This window comes from Carlito syrichta, unplaced genomic scaffold (assembly GCF_000164805.1).
Source record: "Carlito syrichta isolate Samal-C Ts95f unplaced genomic scaffold, Tarsius_syrichta-2.0.1 Scaffold309739, whole genome shotgun sequence".
Taxonomy (NCBI): domain Eukaryota; kingdom Metazoa; phylum Chordata; class Mammalia; order Primates; family Tarsiidae; genus Carlito; species Carlito syrichta.
This window is the reverse complement of record NW_007253835.1, coordinates 407,240-426,366: the sequence shown is the minus strand read 5'-3', so window position 1 is coordinate 426,366 and position 19,127 is coordinate 407,240. Positions and strand designations below refer to the sequence as shown.

General features: G+C 43.8%; 1 protein-coding gene across 1 annotated transcript in view; it reads left to right on the top strand.

Moving 5' to 3' along the window:
* WDR59 (WD repeat domain 59) overlaps window positions 1–19,127 on the top strand; it is a 121,918-nt gene that overhangs the window by 66,911 nt on the left and 35,880 nt on the right. Inside the window, exons 10-17 of the mRNA XM_008067730.2 lie at window positions 1,627–1,783; window positions 7,099–7,178; window positions 8,997–9,129; window positions 9,256–9,380; window positions 12,528–12,692; window positions 15,282–15,377; window positions 15,526–15,682; window positions 16,196–16,265. Coding sequence (XP_008065921.1) covers window positions 1,627–1,783; window positions 7,099–7,178; window positions 8,997–9,129; window positions 9,256–9,380; window positions 12,528–12,692; window positions 15,282–15,377; window positions 15,526–15,682; window positions 16,196–16,265 — 983 coding nt within the window. The remainder of the gene's footprint in view (window positions 1–1,626; window positions 1,784–7,098; window positions 7,179–8,996; window positions 9,130–9,255; window positions 9,381–12,527; window positions 12,693–15,281; window positions 15,378–15,525; window positions 15,683–16,195; window positions 16,266–19,127) is intronic.

The window sequence follows — 19,127 nt, the reverse complement described above, 5'->3', positions numbered from 1 at the left end:
AAAAAAAAAAAAAAGAATTGTGATGAAATTCACCATTTACAAGTATACAGTTCCCAGGCATGGTGGCTCATGCCTATAATCTCAGCACTTTGGAAGGCGGAGGCGAGAGGATTGCCTGAGTCCAGGGGTTCGAGACCAGCCTGGGCAACTTGGTGAGACCTCATCTCTGCAGTAAATAAAAAAGTTAACTGGGTGTGGTGGTACACACCTGTAGTTCCAGCTACTTGGAAAGCTGAGGCAGAAGGATCACCTGAGTCCAGCGGTCCAGGCTACAGTGGCCAGGAGTGTGCACCTGTAGTGGCCTTGAGAAGGCTGTACTCCAGCCTGGGCAACAGAGTGAGATTCCAACTCAAAAAATAAAAAATGAAGTGTACAATTCAGTGGCATTTGGTATAGCTCACAATTTGCCTTCATTTTGCAATAATGTATATGACTGTACTATATAAACCATAAGATGCTGCAAATAGAGGAGGTAGGATATTATCAACCTTCCAGCATCTTTTCCATTGCCACATTGATAACTGCTGATCAGAGATAATATATTTTCTTTATTGCCAATTTGAAGACAAGCACAGGGATGAGTAAAACTACCTTTATGCATTAGACTGACACCGCAGGGCACTGTGGAGCAAAGAAGGATATTTAGGGGTATTAAGTTGGTTTTGTATCTGGGATCACTTGCCAAGAATTCAGATAGTGCTGTTCTTATGAACTGAAATACTTCTCTGGATTAATATGTTTGCTTTAAAAAATAAACAGATAAGTCCTGGAGTGCTACCAGGAAGGGAGGTGAAGATAAATGTGCTCTCAGGTGACTATGGTTTATTCCTTAAATAACAAAGTCTAATTATCAACCACATGGGCCCCTGAGCTACCTAGTGGATTGGGTGTTGCTAAATAAAATATGTCAGTCCCCGTGTGAGTGTTGGTAGGTCAAGACACCTTGCCAAGGTTCTTTGCTGTACTGCTAAATTGTGAAGTCCAAATTCTAAACATACAGAGAAACCGTGTGGGTACCTAGAGTCACTCATGGCAAAGACTGCTCTGAGGTAGTGAAAAGCAAGCTGTGAATGTATTCATCAATATAATAACATCATTAATTTGGAAAAAATGTATCAGTCCTGAAGTTATAGCTTTCCTTCAAGTGACTGTTGTGTTTGGGCAGGGGGAAGCTGGTGCTTCCCATGGGTGGTGTGCTTCTGGTGCGGTTCCACATGGCAAGTTCAAGAATTGTTTGCTTCTCCAGGATTTTTCTCAGTCAGCCTTGCATGCTCATCTGGGAAAGAAGTTTCTCTTGAGAGAAACTTAGCAAGAGTGGCTGGAATTTGAAACAGTGTGTTCCAGTACACAGCAGTGAAGGCCATTTGCTTATTTTAGAATTTTAAAAGTTCTCCAGGCATTTGGCTGGGCCTGACTGTTTACTTGTTACGGTCCTGTCCATAAGCGAAGAGAAGAGAAGATGTGGATGTGATGGTCAGCTTACGGTATCTGGGGAAATTTTCCCAGATGGATTAGAGCCTTCCATCATCTAACTTAATTTGGGTAGGAAGAATTCCAGCTTTGGAAACTCAAGACTCAGCTGATTCTCCCTGGAATAATCACCTGCTTTTCCCTTTCTTGCCGTAGCCTTTCAGTAATGGACTAGTGACCGTAATGGTCCCCCAGCTGCGGAGGGAAAACAGCCTTCTCCTATGGAATGTCTTTGATTTGAACACCCCAGTCCACACCTTCGTGGGGCATGATGACGTGGTACTGGAGTTTCAGTGGAGGAAGCAGAAGGAAGGTGAGTGGGAGGAGGCTGCTGCATCTCTCCCTCTGAGCTCTGGTGGCAGCAGTGCCAGTGGTGTTGCCATGGAGTCCAGTAATTACGGAAGATGCAGAATAGGACTGGGCTTTAGAAACCAGTGAGCCAGGGGACCGCCACCTTAATCATAGGTGGGCAGAGGGACTATATGGCTGCTGTTCTTTCCCCAGATTCCCTTCTCTTTGATTTTCAGTGTAGTCTCTCCTGCTTGGAAGAGATCTGCTACGTGAGAGATTGATAGAGATTTGCGGTTGGATCATTTCTGGGGCTGAAGGACTCTGGGGCTCACTACCCTGAGACGTTCAGGGCACCTGTCCTTTAACACTCTGTTAATGAGGGAGACTCAAGGTGGTCATTAGTCCTGTCCACCACATACTCCAGTTCTCATCACAAACATGCAGTGGTATCTTATTTCTCATCTGCTTAGAGATAGGTGTGGCCAGATGACTTGCTCTGATCATGAGCCTAGGGGATGCAGTCTCTCCTGGGTTGGAGGATTAGGAGCCGGAGTGCCGTCACATGCTCTCTGTGCCTCTGCCACATCAACTGGCAGACCTCCAGGTGGAACTGCTCCCAGCAGATCCTGGCACAAGGAGGAGATGGAACTATAGAGCAAGCAAGATACCTTGCTTGAAGTCACTGAGGTTTTGTGGTTGTTTGTTATCAGGTTCATCTAGTCAGCCCTTGATAATGCAGGTAATGAGTCTAACGGGAGTCAAGAAGCCCTTGGCCACATCTTTAACAGCTCTCCATGCAAGCTGAGATGCAGCCTCTTTTCTTGAACTCTTATGTCTTGAAATCTCGAAGTGTTTGGCAGGACAGAAGTATATTTCTTTGTGTTTCTGTATTACAGAAGGAAAGCCAGGCAGGTGGAGTGGTGTGACTTGTCCAGGGCCCCAGGAAAAGTGTCTGGCTGACCTGGGTTAGAGTAGTCATCTTCTAGCCCAGTTTGTTTGTAACCTTCATAAATGTCTTCCAGGATATTTATTAAAGGGGCTCTTTTGATTGTCCTCTTAACTTCTGTATTTTTTTTTTTTTTGAGTCTCACTCTGTTGCACAGGCTGGAGTACAGTGGCATGCTCATGGCCACGGCAGCCTCAGTCTGCTGGTCTCAGGTGATCCTTCCACCTCAGCCTCCTAAGTAGCTGGAACTACAGGCATTCGCCACCATGCCCAGTTAATTTTTTGATTTATTGTAAAGATGAGGTCTCGCCAAGTTGCCTAGGCTGGTTTTGAACCAGTGGGCTCACACAATCCTCTCACCTCGGCCTCCCAAAGTGCTGGGATTATAGGCATGAGCCACCACGCCTGGCCAACTGCTTGCATTTTAACTTAATTCTCTTGCATTTTGATATAGAAAATAGATGACATAATTTCCTCACAGTCTGGCAGGGAGGGGTTGTTGACCTGTAGTTTTGGAATGAAATAAAAAGATTTTAGCAACCTATTTAGTTATCCATGTCATCTTTAAGCTAATGGAGTGATTTGCGTAAATTGGAAATGTTTAGCCAGTATTGAAATTTTGAGTACAAGTCACAGATTTAAAAAAAAATCAAATTCTTGGCCAGGCATGGTGGCTCAAGCCTATAATCTCAGCATTCTGGGAGGCCGAGGTGAGCGGATTGCCTGAGCTCATGGGTTTGAGAACAGTCTGGGCAACTTGATGAGACCTCATCTCTACAATAAATAAAAAAATTAGCCAGGTGTGGTAGCGTGCACCTGTAGTTCCAGCTACTTGGAAGGCTGAGGAGGTAGGATCGCCTGAACCCAGCAAGTCATTGCTGGGGTGGCCATGAGCATGCTACTGCACTGCAACCAGGGCAATGGAGTGAGACTCCAACTCAAAAAGGAAAAAGAAAAACAGCAGAAAAAAAAGAAAAGAGCAAATTATTTTTTAGGCTGGGCATGGTGGCTCATGCTCATAATCCCAGTGCTTTGGGAGACTGAGGCTGAAGGATCGCTTGAGACCAAGACCAACCTGGACAACGTGAGACCTTTTTTCTACAACACAATAAAAAAAATTAGCTTGGTGTGATGGCGTGTGCCTGTAGTCCCAGCTACTTGGGAAGCTGAGATGGGAGGATTACTTGAGCCTAGGAGGTCGAGGCTGCGCTGAGTCATGATCATGCCCATGTATTCCAACGTGGGCAACAGAATGCAGAAAAACTTGTGAAATATATCATGTATCTAGAAAATTACATAGAACATGTACAATTTAACAAATAATTATAAGGTGATAATGTGTCACTATCACAAAAGAGAATGATAACAGAACCCCAGAAACTTCCTGATCATAGTCTTTTTCCTTCCCCCAGAGTGTTACTGTCCCAAAGCAATTTCTTTTCTTTTTTTTCATTTATTTGTCTGTTTTTGAATCTTTTATATCTTGCCTGTGTTTGTTTGTTTGTTTGTTTGTTTTGAGTTGTTTGTTTTTGAGTTGGCATCTTACTCTGTTGCCCAGTCTGGAGGGCAGTGGTATGTTTACGGCCACCCCAGCATCAACCTGCTGGCCTCCAGCAATCCTTGTGCTTCAGCCTTCCAAGCAGCCAGAACTACAGATGCATGCCACCAACTGGCTAATTTTTGTGATTTATTATAGAGATGAGTTCTCACCACGTTGCCCAGGCTGGTCTCAAACCCCACAGCCTTGGCCTCCCAAAGTGCTGGGATTACTGACTGAGCCACCGAACCCAGCCGCATGTGTTTTTATTCAGGTGTTCCTTGACTTACGATGGGGTTAGATTCTGATTAACCCTTTGAAAGTTGAAAATATCGTTAAGTTGAAAATGCATTTAAGACATCTATCCTGCTGCACATTATACATCAGCCTTGCCTACCTTCAGTGTGCTCAGAACGCTTACATTTTGCTTAGTCTATAGTTGAGAAAATCATCTATCATAATAATTTAACACTTTCATAATAAAGTGTTAAATATCTTATATAATTTATTGATTACTATATAGTACCTCGAAATTGTGATGGTTTTGTGCCATCATAAAGTCAAAGAAATTCTTATGTCGAACCATTGTAAGTTGGGGATCATTTGTATGTATTTTACTTCTTTCTCAGTCTAATCTTGCTCCAGTTTACTTTTTTTTTTTTTTTGAGTTGCACTCTCCCTCTGTCGCCCAGGCTGAAGTGCAGTGGCATGCGCACAGTTTACCATGGCCTTGATTCTTCTGTCTCAGCCTCCTGAGTAGTTGGGACCACAGGTGTGCGCCACTATGCCTGATTTATGTGTTTGTTTGTTTGCTTGTTTTTATAGAGGTGAGGTCTTGCTATGTTGCTTAGGCTGGTGTCAAACTCCTGGGCTCAATCAGTCCTCGGCCTCCCAAAGTGCTGGGACTACAGGCATGAGCTACTCTGCCTGGCCTTACTGTCATGTTTTCTTCACCAATTTTTATTGGACAGCCTCATGCTTTGATTTTGATTTTCACTGTGGTGAAGGATCTCTCAAACTGGCAGGTGGAAAAATCAGGATGCTGTGGTCAGGGGAAAAGGATGCTTCAGGACTGGCAGTGGTTACTGGTTTTAGGTGTTGCTCGAGGATCAAAATGCAGAGTAAGAGAAAAGCATGTAACTGACCAAAGAGGAAGCCATGTGAACACTAAGAGAGGAGTGCCAAAAGTAGATTGAGGACAGATGCCAGATCTTTAGGCAGCATTAACAGAGGCAGCAGCAACTGGTTTTGTGAATTAAGTAACCTTCAAAGGCCAGAGTAGATTAAGCCAGTCGGCAGAGGCTGCTGCCCTGTCTCCTGAAAGCAGGGATAAGATGCAAGCAGGCGGATCTGGAAAGGCGCAGGCCCCCCTTGGGAACGAGAGGGAACAGGGTGGGAGGCACAGGTAGAGAACTTGAGTTTAGAGAGGAATGAGGCATACCTTTTCCTCAAAGTTGGGGCATGAAAAAGAGGCTAGATGTAAGTTCAGAAAAATTGTTGACGGTGGCACTCATTGGTGGTGGTTCAGACTAGTTGCTGTCTGGTTAGCCGTGCCTTGGGATCTATGCAATCGTTGAGGAGTGACTTTTTGTCTGAAGGTAGTGACATAGAGAAGGAACTGATAAGGAAGAGAACTGGCCCTCGCTTTACCATTCACTCACCCTGTTACCTTGGACACTCTGTTCTCTGTCTCCTCATTTCCTGTCCATCAAATGAGAAAACTGGATGAAATTATTTCTTAATTCTTTCCTCTCTGAAGATGGCCCTGAAGGAGTTTCTAGAAACTGCACTATTACCCTGAAATGTCCTGGTCTTTCATAAAGGTCTTTCGTAAAGCTCCTCAAACCTTTTCAGAATAATTTCCCTTTGACCAAACCTAATATGTGGAAATTAAGAACAATCATTAACAATCGTTAAGAACAATCAAGCATTTAAGATCATTAAGGACTGGTTATTCATTTTGTAAAGAGATCCATCACTTTACCCGAAAATTCTTTTGAACAGTTTGATCCCATGATTCATTTAAAACAATTCATTTTACAAAAAAAAATTCATTTGCAGCTCCTTAAAAGTATTTAAAAGGAAGAACATTTGCAGAGGTGAAAGTTTAGTGTGATATTAAATCCCAGCATCACTCTTTACCTGCTAATTTGCCAGTTATTATTTCATTTCATTTAAGTTTTTGCTCAAATGTGACTTCCTCAGGGAGTTCTATCTAAAAATAGCTCTGCTGTCAGTCTCTGTCATCTTATCCTGTGTTGTTTTTTATACTAATTATCACTATTGGATGTTTCATCATATTTTGTTTATCTGTTTCTATCATCTATAAAGATAGATCTTTTTCCTTTTTCTTGAGTTGAGGTCTCACCCTATTGCCCAGGCTGGAGTACGGTGGCACAATTATGGTTCACTGCAGCCACACCTCCTGAGCTCAGGTGATCCTCCCACCTCAGCCGCCCAAGTAACTGGGGCTGCAGGTATGCACCATCACACCTGACTAATTTTTAAATTTTTATTTTGTAGAGCTGGGAGTCTCACTGTGTTGTCCAGGCTGGTCTCAAACTCCTGGCCTCAAGCAATCAACCCACCTCGGCTTCCCAGAGTGGTGGGATTAAAGATGTGAGCCACCATGCCTGGTCTGAGATTGTTTTATTCGTGCTATAGTCCTGGTGCCTAGAGCAGTGCCTGGAATATAGATGTTCAATATTTGCTGGATGGATGGATGGATGGAAGGATGGATGGATGGATGGATGGATGGATGGATGGATGGATGAATCTTACTCTATTATGACTTGTAGCAAAAAGGATGTTATATCCAGAAGAATTTCCAGGATTCCTATTTGGTGATTTCTAGGGTCCAAGGACTACCAACTGGTTACATGGTCCCGGGATCAGACCTTGAGAATGTGGCGGGTGGATTCCCAGATGCAGAGGGTATGTATTCAGTGCTGCTGTGGAGGAATGTAACTGGATGCACTAGAAACTTAACCAAAACATGTAAGATCCAGATTGGTGAAAGTTAGAGATTACTTGATACACATTTAGTACTACTTGCTGTGTTTCAGACTAGCTGGTGTGTGCTACACTGAGGCTTTGAGAGCCAACTTTAGTATTCAGCACTTTAAGGCAAAGGAGCCTCTAAATGTCTTTTCTTCTCTTGTCCTGGTATAAGGTAGTATGGGTAGCATACTGAGCAAATGGCCTGTGGGCGGCATTTCTTCCTCTTCTTCTAAATGGGCTAAGAAGCCTACCCTTATACTCTGAAAATGTTTAGAACCCTGTGCATCCTTCAACAATACCACTTCTATGAAGCTGTTTCCATTTTTCCCCCATAGATGATGGTTTTTATTTGTTTTTGTTTTTGAGTCAGGGTCTCACTCTCTTGCGCAGGCTGGAGTATAGTGGCACAATCACAGCTCACTGCAGCCTCAACTTCTCAGGCTCAGGCAATCCTTCTGCCTCAGCCTCCTGAGTAGCTGAAACTACAGGAATGTGCCACCATGCTTTACTCATTTTTAAATTATTTTGGAGAGACAAGTTCTTGCTGTGTTGTCCAGGCTGGTCTTGAACTCCTGGGCTCAGGCAGTACTCCGGCCTTGGCCAAGTGCTGGCTTACAGGCATGAGCCGCATGAGCTTGGCCAGATGACTGATTTTTTTTTTTTTTTTTAGATTAGAAAATATAGTTTATTTAAAAGTAAATTAGCAGCCGGGTGTGGTGGCCCACACCTGTAATCTCAGCCCTTTGGAAGGCCCAGGTGAGAGGATTGCCTGAGGCCCATAGGTTTAAGACCAGCCTGGGCAACTTGGCAAGACCTCATCTCTACAATAAATAAAAAAATTAGCCTGTAGTTTCGGCTACTTGAAAGACTGAGGTAGAAGGATCACTGGAGCCCAGCAGGTCAGGCTGTGATGACCAAGAGCGTGCCACTGTCCTCCAGCCTGAACGACAGAGTGAGACTCCAACTCAAAATAAATAAATAAATAAATAAATTAGAGAGAGAGAAGATTCACCTGCTCAAGGTGGAGGAGGGGGCCAAAGCCAGGAAGCATGGTGGCTGCCATAGCTCAAACAGCACATGGCCACATCAGAGTCTAGCAAGGTAATGGCCAGATGATGTGTTTTATGTAAACCACAATGGTACTTGATATGAAATGCTTTTGTGACCCTTGCTCTGCTCTGTGTCATCGCAGGGCTCTGTTCTCTCCTCATTTGGTGGTTAAATTCCTTGACAGCAGGAAAAATGTCTCACTGGCATTGCATCTCTTACAGCACTTGGCACACTGCTTTGCACAGAATGGATAGAAAATGTTGGATAAAATTTGTGACACTGCTTAGTATGAGGCCACTCATGAGCATTTTGGTCAAGTCTTATCACCTTGCCTTTTCAATCTATTTCTCTAAAAGACACAATTTGCACAAAATGCTCTGAGTTATGATATTTTTGCTTTGAATTAGCTGAATAACTCCACCAAGGCTTGGAATTTAAATTGATTTTTTCTGAGGCTTGCTTAAACTTTGAACATAATGAAAAAATTCCAGAGCTGAATAATAGAGTCTATTATCCCCGGTATTTAACCAGGGAGAGTTGGTGATGGGTGAAATCTGTTTTGATTGTGTCAGTTCTTGGCGGACACATCTCTGTCCTTTTTGATTCCATTTTTAAGTCAGAACTCTTTAACCAGACATGATGATCTGACTTGCACTGACTTCTCTAGACCTGCCTCCCTTTGTCTTCCACCCTTTGTTGCAGCTTTGTGCAAATGACATACTAGATGGTGTCGATGAGTTCATTGAGAGCATTTCTCTTCTGCCGGAACCAGAGAAGACACTGCACACTCAAGATACAGATCAGCAGCACAACTCAAGTCATGGGGAGGAAGAAGGTAATTTGTCAAACTGATGTTTCAGGTGAGGTGCCACTCTATGTGGAGTTGTGGCAGATACCCCAGAAATGGTGTCTGACTCATTTTAAATCATGGTTTCCAACCTGAACTTCTCTCTCTTGCTAGCTTTAAAGGAAGATCCTCCTAGCAGTCTCCTGGAAGAGAGGAAATCAGATCAATTGGGACTGCCTCAGACACTGCAGCAGGAGTTCTCACTGATCAATGTGCAAATCCGGAATGTCAATGTGGAGGTACTTAGTTTAATGAACTGTATCTCATGCTTGCTGATGGCAGTTTGTGGGAGAGAGAACTGTTTAGCTGTGATTTGACTAGCAAATAACTTTGTTGTTTTAACAGGTAAGTCTCTCTGTCTGCTTTTTTTATTTCGTAGGTTTTCTAAAGAAATAGGCATTTCACAAACGCAGACTTGTTTCTAGCCCTGTTTTCTTTTCTTGTAAGATGAGCTAGGGGATACACTGAAGCTCAGGTGTCTGAGTGCCTCCTTGGATGCTCCAATCTCATTTTACCCTTTATGAAGCTGCTCAGATCTGGGAGGTTTAGTGATTTGGCAGGTGTTGCTGGTGAAGTTAAGGGTAGAGCTGACTTCGGAAACCAGACCTCCTGACTCTCCAATACTTTTTGTGCTGTACGATACTATCTTCCCTTACAAGCTGGCCATTTCCTTGGCGACTTGGAGTCATAGTAAGAAGGTGAACCAAGCCTCTTTGTTTCACTTAGCACATGGAACATTTACTCTTTTCCTTTTAGGCAGGCATTGAAAGTCTTTGATTCAGAGAATCAAATTTCTCTCCAGGAAAGAGTTTTTTTTTTTTTTTTTTTGAGTTGGAGTCTCACTCTGTCGCCCAGGCTGCAGTGCAGTGGCTGCTCCCGGCCACCGCAGCCTCGATCTGCTGGGCTCCGGCGATCCTTCCGTCTCAGCCTTCCGAATAGCCGGAATTACAGACACGCGCTACCATGCCCGGCTGATTTTTTTGATTTATTGTAGAGATGAGGTCTCGCCAAGTTGCCCAGGCGGGTCTCGAACCTGCGGGCTCAGGCAATCCACTCATTTCAGCCTCCCAAAGCGCAGGATTACAGGCTGAGCCACCGAGCCTGGCTAGGAAAGAGTTTTGTTTGTTTGTTTGTTTGTTTGTTTGTTTTTGAGTGGGAGTCTCACTCTGTCGCCCAGACTGGAGTGCAGTGGCTGCTCCCGGCCACCGCAGCCTCAACCTGCTGGGCTCCGGCGATCCTTCCGCCTCAGTCTTCCGAGTAGCTGGACTACAGGTGCGTGCTACCACACCCAGCTCATTTTTATTTGTTGTAGAGATGATGTCTCGCCAAGTTGCCCAGGTGGGTCTCGAACCCGGCAATCCACTTATCTCAGCCTCCCAAAGGCGCAGGATTACAGGCTGAGCCACCGAGCCCGGCTAGGAAAGAGTTTTAAAGCTTGATTAGTTTTTCTTTTGCTGAAATTCAACTAACAGTAGGCAGGGGATATGTACTGTTCCATAATGATCTTATTTTGGCCTTTAAAACAATTCTGCCGTAAGGGGTGTTATCCTCACCTTACAAATGAGGAAACTGAGACATCAAGAAATAAAATGACATATCCATGATCAACAGCTATTTGGTGAAAGAAATGCTATTTGAAGGGTGAGTGTGGTGGCTTACACCTGTAATCCCAGCACTTTGGGAGGTTGAGGCAGGAGTATTCTTTGAGCACAGGAGTTCAAGACGCACCTGGGCAACATAGCAAGACCTCATCTCTACAAAACATAAAAAATTAGCTGGGCTTGGTGGCATGTGCTTACAGTCCCAGCTACTCAGAGAGGTCGAGGTGGAAGGATCACCTGAGCCTAGTAGATCAAAGCTGTAGTGAGCCATGATCCAACCTGGACAACACAGTGAGATCCCAACTGAAAAATAAAAAAAAGAATATTTGAATCCATATTTCCAGATTTCCTGCATGTGTGTTTCTTTTCATTGTACTCCAGCTGCTGTCCCTAGTTGATGGCACAAGACATCAAAAGATACAAAGGACTCTTTGATTAATTGCTTGTCTATCAACTCAGTTTATACTCCCTTTGTTTCAGTTGAGAAAAGCGTGGATTCCTAGTGATCTAGCTTAAGAAGATCTCGATTTCTTTCCTCAGGAGTATGTTAAAATATTATTATTAATATTATTATTATTATTATTGACCGGGCGCAGTGGCTCACACCTATAATCCCAGCACTTTGGGAGGCCAAGGTGAGATGATTGTCTGAGCCCAGGGGCTCGAGACCAACCTGGGCAACTTGGCGAGACCTCATCTCTACAATAAATCAAAAAAATCAGCCACGTGTTGTGGTGCACACCTGTCCAGCTACTTGGAAGGCTGAGGCAGAAGGATCACCTGAACACAGCAGGTCAAGGCTGTGGTGGCTGTGAGCCTGCCACTGCACTCCAGCCTGGGTGTCAGAGTGAGACTCCAACTGAAAAAATATATATCTGTATATATATTAATATTATTATTTAAGTTGAGGGTCTCACTCTGTTCCCCAGGTTGGAATGCAGTGGCGCAATCATGGCTCACTGCAGCCTCCAGCCCCCTGGGCTCAGGCAATCCTCTTGCCACGGCCTTCCCAAAGTACTGGGATTATACGCATGAGCCATTGTACCCAGCCTTAAAAAAATGATTGAGATATAATTCACACACCATAAAATTCACCTTTGTTTTTGTATCAGAAAATGTAGTTTATTTAAAACTGAATCCGAGAGAGAGAGAGAGAGAGAGAGAGAGAGGAGGTTCACCACCCCAAGGTAGGGGAGGAGGCCAGAGTTTAAGAAAATATGGCCTGACCATAGCTCAGAGAGCACATGGTCACACCGCACCACAGTTTAGCGAGGCAATGGCAAATTCACCTTTTAAGAGTGTATAATTTAGAGGTTGTGTGTATATTCACAGAATTGTGCAACCGTGACCACTGCCTGATTCCAGAACATTTTCTTCATCCCAGAAGATCCATACCCATTAGCAACCACTTCCCATTTCCTTCCCTCTGTAACTCTGACAACTACTAGTCTAATTTCTGTATCTGTGGGTTTTCCCAGGAGTACTTTTTAAGTTGAGTCAGGTTATTTAAATTCTTCCTGCTTTATTTTCTCTTCTCAAAGTAAATATAACAAATTTTAGTCTACTTTACAGCTTTAGGATGAAGCTTTTTAAAAGTCATTATACTTTGAACTAATTACATTGGTACAAAAATTTAAAAATCTGTTTTGAAATGAATTGTCTTCCAAGTTCATTTGTCTCTGTAGACTCTTTCCCTTCACCCAGTTATGAGGAACCTGGAGTATTCATTTGCATCTAATGACCTGTGAAGTTCCTCCAAAGCAGTTGTGTCTTTGTCTCTTGTAGATGGATGCAGCGGACAGGAGCTGCACAGTATCTGTGCACTGCAGCAACCATCGTGTCAAGATGCTGGTGAAATTCCCTGCACAGTACCCCAACAATGCCGCCCCTTCCTTCCAGTTTATTAACCCCACAACCATCACATCCACCATGAAAGCTAAGCTACTAAAGGTGGGCATTTGGATTCCTGAATTCTCTTTGCTGTTATTAGAGCACGTGTGCATCAGTTTCTATGCTGAGTGGTAGAGTTGAGGAAAAACTGGTGGATGAGGTTAGTGATGTAACCTCTGCATTTACATTCACTTTGTATAGAAAACATTAGTGAGCCAGGCTTGGTGGCTCATGCCTGTAATCCCAGCACTTTGGGAGGCCGAGGTGAGAGGATTGCCTGAGCCCAGGTTTTTGAGACCAGCCTGGGTAACTTGGCAAGACCTCATCTCTACAATAAATTAAGAAAAATTAGCTGGGTGTGGTGGTGCACACCTGTAGTACAGCTACTCAGGAGGCTGAGGTGGAAGTATTGCCTGAGCCCAGCAGCTCAAGGCTGCAGTGACTGTGAGCATGCCACTGCCCTCCAGCCTTGGTCAGAGAGTGAGCCTCTGACCAAAAAAAAAAAAAAAAGCATTAGTGCAGTGGTTCTCAACCTTTTTTGGGTCATGGATCAATCCCTTTGAAGTTTAATGAAATATATGGACCTTTCCTCAGGAAAATTTACATAATTATTATGCATAATTTGAGAAATATCACATATAAGTATATAAATTGCATATAATCCACCCACAGATCTTATTAAAGATATGTATTCATGCTGGGCCCAGTGGCTCTTGCCTGTAATCCCAGCACTTTGGGAGGTGGAGATGAGAGAATTGCCTGAGCCCAGGGATTTGAGACCAACCTATGCAGCTTGGCAAGACCTCATCTCTACAATAAATAAAAAAAATTTAACTGTGCGCAGTGGTGCATGCCTGTAGATCCAGTTACTTGGAAGGCTGAGGTGGAAAGGTTGAGCCCAGCAAGTCAAGACTACAGCAACAGAATGATACTCCAACTCAAAAAAAAAAAAGATATGCATTCATCCCAGGTCGGAACACTGCAGTTCAGTTTTATTTACCTGGAAACAATAGGCAAGATGTATTCTGAAGTTAAAATATATTTTATAATCAGAAAAAAATATGTAAAGTCATTTAAAAAATCCATCCCCTGGAAGGAACTGGTGTTATCCTATAGACAGGGTGGTTAGCTGCATAGACAGCATCCAGCTGGAGGCGCCACAGCCTGGTGTCTGGTGTTTAACCCCAGACCTGATGAGGAAGAATCTCCATACGAGAGCCCGGTGAGTCAGGGGATGGCATACCTTTTTCCATTTGAGCAGCGCACAAGTGAAGGACCAGCCTGAACGTTCAGATCATAGACATCTGATTGTTTCATGTTGTCGGGGTATAATATGTAACCAGAAATTTTTCAAGTGGCTTAAAGATCTCTGAAATGCTACTTACTGAGATTTTGTGGTATTTGCAATGTTAAACTTGGAATATGAATATTTCATTGACTAGTTTGGACATAAAAAAAGAGACAGATTTTTCTGTTGGCATAAAATGTTAGGATTAGAAAGTGTCTTCAAAAGTCTAACTCAGTGCTGTGCAACAGAAATAAAATGCAGGCCACAGAAATAAAATGCAGGCCACATGGAATTTAAAAATTCTCTAGTAGTCAAAATATTGTCATATCAATATAAAATTATTGAGACTTTTTTTTTGAGTTGGGGTATCACTCTGTCGCCCAGGCTAGAGTGCAGTTGCACGCAGGCTCATGGCCACCCCAGCTTCTACCTGCTAGGCTCTGGTGATCTTTCCGCCTCTGCCTTCCAAGTAGCCAGAACTACAGGCACGTGCTACCATGCTCGGCTAGTTTTTTTGATTTATTGTACAGATGAGGTCTCGCCAAGTTGTCCTGTCTGGTCTCGAACCTGTGGGCTCAGGCATTCTACTCGCCTCAACCTCCCAAAGTGCTGGAATTACAGACTGAGCCACCGAGCCTGGCCTTTTGAGACATTTTACACTCCTTTTTTGTACTAAGTCTCCCAGCCACCGCAGCCTCGACCTGCTGGGCTCCTGCGATCCTTCTGCCTCAGCCTTCCGAGTAACCGGAATTACAGGCGCGCACTACCTCGCCCGGCTGATTTTTTGATTTATTGTAGAGATGAGGTCTCGCTACCCAGGCGGGTCTTGAACCCGCGGGCTTAGGCAATCCACTCACCTCAGCCTCCCAAAGGCGCGGGATTACAGGCTAATCCCCCAAGCCCGGCTAAGATTTATATTTTTAATGGGCAAAGAAGATACATTATAATTTGCATGGAGATGAAACCTGTTCCTCTGGCTTGTATCTCTCAGAGCAGTTTTTAGCCCAGTTCAGTGGATATTACTTCTAAGGTGCTGAGATTTCTCATGGAGGGAGTGAAACCCAGGGAGAGAAAAGGGGCCGAATTCACTAGAATGAAAGAATAGTCATTCTGTTACTAGAAACTGACCTCTCAAAAGTGGCATGTACCTGCCTTGGCTAAGGAAAGAGCTTCTCTCGGAGGGCTCAGGACTGAAGCCTCCTCTTGCTTCTGTAGAGGTGAACGTTAGCACACTGTGTTAGAAGCCTCGACTTAACTATCTCTCATCTCCCGGCATCACCATTGCTTCCAGCCACTCTGCAAAAAGAGGCCAATCAGAGAAGCATGCTTCTCTTCTTATCTGTGTTTTGGACCTTTTCTAGATCCTGAAGGACACATCCCTGCAAAAAGTGAAGCGCAACCAGAGCTGCCTGGAGCCCTGCCTGCGTCAGCTCGTCTCCTGCCTCGAGTCCTTTGTGGTGGGAAGCATGAAACTGCTTTGGTTTTTGTTTCATTTTTTTCTCCCTAAAATCATGGGCCCCCTGGTTTTGTAATGTTGGGGCCTTATTTTGTAATTTAGCCTTAAGACAGGTTGTGGGTTTTAGTTTGTTGGTCTTTAAATTTCAGAACCAAGAAGACAGTGCTTCCAGCAACCCGTTTGCCCTCCCAAACTCCGTCACACCCCCCTTGCCCTCGTTTGCCCGAGTGACCACAGCCTATGGGTCATACCAAGATGCCAATATTCCCTTTCCTAGGACTTCCGGGGCCAGGTTCTGTGGAGCAGGTTGGTTTCTCTTTGGTTCTCTCATTCTAGATTTGCAGCAAAGAATGTGATAGATTCTGTGTAAAAATCTTCATTAGAAAGTTTTTCTGTGTTTTTATTTTCTTAAAACTCAAGGGCTTTTGTAGTAATTACAGGGTCTGATGCTGAATGTGTGGGCTTATTCTAAGAATATTCACCAGAATTTTGTCTTAATTTTTTTCATTCTGATGAGCTTGGTTTTGAGTCTTTACCCAGAGCCTTGATTCTTAGCAGGGGACAGGTCCTCTAGTAGGAAAGCAGAGAGGCCCTATGAAGAGTTTATCCAATCCACATTCATCCTCTCTCCTGGACCCTGGAGATTCTGACCCTTGTTCCTGTTAAGGATCATTGCCGTCATGAGTCTTTGCAATTTATGAAAGCATTTCTTACCCTCAGGTATATTGAGATAGGAAAAACATCGGTCAAGGCTGCCTTAGGATTTCCCAGGTCCAGCTCATTGACACTGATGTGCACATGTGATGTCTCGTTCACCAGGTTATCTGGTGTATTTCACAAGGCCCATGACGATGCATCGAGCAGTGTCTCCAACAGAACCTACTCCGAGGTAAGCCCAGGAGATGCAGAAGTAATCTACATTCATAGGACCAGAAGTGGGCAGAAACCTGGGAAACACCACTGAAGTTGTCTTTGGACAATTTTAGTTCTTCAGTAAACTCACATTATAAAATTTATTTGAAGAAGATTTAAGCTTATTGCAAAAAGGCCAGGCGCAGTGGCTCAGCCTGTAATCCCAGCCCTTTGGGATTGCCTGAGCCTGGGAGGTTCGAGATCACTCTGTTGCCCAGGCTGGAGTGCAGTGCCATGCTCAAAGTTATTGCAGCCTCGACTTGCTGGGCTCAGGCGACCTTTCCACCTCAGCCTTCCAAGTAGCAGGAATTACAGGTGCACACCAACACACCTGGCTAATTTTTTTTATGTATTGTAGAGACGAGGTCTTGCCAGGTTGCCCAGGCTGGTCTCGAACCCTCAGATTCATGCAATCCTCTCGCCTCTGCCAAAAGTGCTGGGATTACAGGCATGAGCCACTGCGCCCGGCCAAGATGGAAGTTTTCAATTAAGATGTGAAAGCCCTTCCTTTCCTTTTCCATGTCCCAGAGAGAGCCTTGTTTAACAACAGAACATGTGTCTGTCTGGCTGTCATTATCTTTCTCTGCTTTTCATTATTATTATTATTATTATTATGAGTTGGAGTCTCACTCTGTCGCCCAGACTGGAGTGCAGTGGTCACTCCCAGCCACCGCAGCCTCAACCTGCTGGGCTCTGGCGATCCTTCCGCCTCAGCCTTCCAAGTAGCCGGAACTACAGGCATGCGCTACCACGCCCGGCTGATTTTTTTGATTTATTGTAGAGATGAGGTCTCGCCAAGTTGCCCAGGCGGGTCTCGAACCCACGGGCTCAGGCAATCCACTCACCTCAGCCTCCCAAGGCGCGGGATTACAGGCTGAGCCACTGAGCCCGGCTCATTATTCTTTTTTGACAGCTAATCTAGTGTAGCAGGTAAGAGTATAGACTTCATAGTTATACTGCCTGGTCCACATTTTGGCCCTGTCCTTTCCATAACCTTGAGCAAGTCACCTTGCTCAGTGATTTCAGCTTCTTTAGCAATAACATAGAGTTGATAGTGGCAACTGCCTTCTTTTGTTGCTGGGAGGATTAAATGGGTCCCTGTAAAAACATTTAATACCACCTGATACATTGGGAGTACTCTAACTGGTTTTCTTTTATGACTACTGGTTTTTTAAACTTTACAATTTATACAGTAAACTTCAGGTGCTGCAGTCTAGTGACCAAGATAACTTGGAAACCTTTCTGCTGCAAACCTTTCTTCTGAATATATTGGATATACTATAATCAGCATAGTTATGAACAAATAGCTGAGCTAACAAGAAAGGACAGCTGAATGAAGTGTGTGGGCAGATACTGCTGCTACACAGAGAGGTGGCCAGGCTCTGCAGTGACCCGGGCAGATGAGAAGTACCTTGGAAAACCTGCGTCACACATGATTCCTAGTTGGAAAGGTTGGACTAGAGAACAGTCACTTCCTCTCAAAGGAAAATGATGGCTATCTGTATCTGGACTTTGGGTCAGAAGGAAAAATGTTCTTAATGGATGTTTTTTAACTAACAGTAGTTTATTGAATTATAATTTAGAATACACTGATCAGAAGTATGCAGCTCAGCGACCAACACTCAGATCAATAGAGCATTGCCCTCACCCCTAAAAGGTCCTGGTCCCTTTTCCCAGCTTGGGTACCCAGAGGAAATCACTATCTTGATTTCTGACATCATAGTTTTTTACCTGTCCTTGAACTTCATTTAAATAGACTCATGCAGTATAAACTGTTTTATGTTTGGCTTATTTTGCTCAACATTTAATGTTATTGAAATGAATTCATGCTGCTGCATGTATCAGTAGTTCCATTGTATGAATATAACACAGTTTGTTTATTCTCCTGTAAATGGACATTTGGATTATTTCCAGTTTTTGCCAATTTTGAGTAAACCTAGGTGTACAAGTCTTTTTAGGAACATAACCAAAGAGTGGAATTGCTGAATTATAGAATAGGTATATATGTTAACTTTATTAGAAATTGCCAAAAATAGCCAGGTGCTCACACCTGTAATCCCAGCACTTTGGGAGGTAAAGGCGAGAGGATGATCTGAGACCAACCTGGGAAACATGACAAGACCTCATCTCTACAATAAATAAAAAATTAACCAGGCATGGTAGTACATCCCTGTAGTTCCAGCTAGTTGGAAGACTGAGGCGGGAGGATCACCTGAGCCCAGCAGCTCGAGGCTGCAGTGACTGTGAGTGTGCCACTGCACTCCAGTCGGGTGACTCTGACTAAAAAAAAAAAAGAAATTGCCAAAAAAGTTTGTGCACAGCGGTTGTGCCAGTGTTTCAGAGTGCTGGTTCATATCCTTTCCAATACTTGGGACACTGTATTGCCAATCTTTTCAACTTTAGCTATTGTTGTATGTGTATAATATTAGATTGTGGTTTTAACTTACATTTTCATGTAGATGACCAATGATACTGAGCAACTTTTGTGTGCTTATCGATGACTTGGGTATTTTTATTTGTGAGGGGACTGTTCAAGTATTTTGCCCTTTTTTTATACTATATTATTTATTTGTGGCAGTTCTCTTTTTTGGTTGCAACTGCTTTGCTGGATATATGTGTTGATTTTCTTCTAATGTGTGGCTTTTCTTTCTCCCTTACTAATGTTTTTTAGTGAATAGCAGTTTTTAATTTTTAAGATAATCCAATTTAATTTTTTTTTTTTTGAGTTGGAGTCTCACTCTGTCACCCAGACTGGAGTGCAGTAGCCACTGCCGGCCACCGCAGCCTCCACCTGCTGGGCTCCGGCGATTCTTCCACCTCAGCCTTCCAAGTAGCTGGA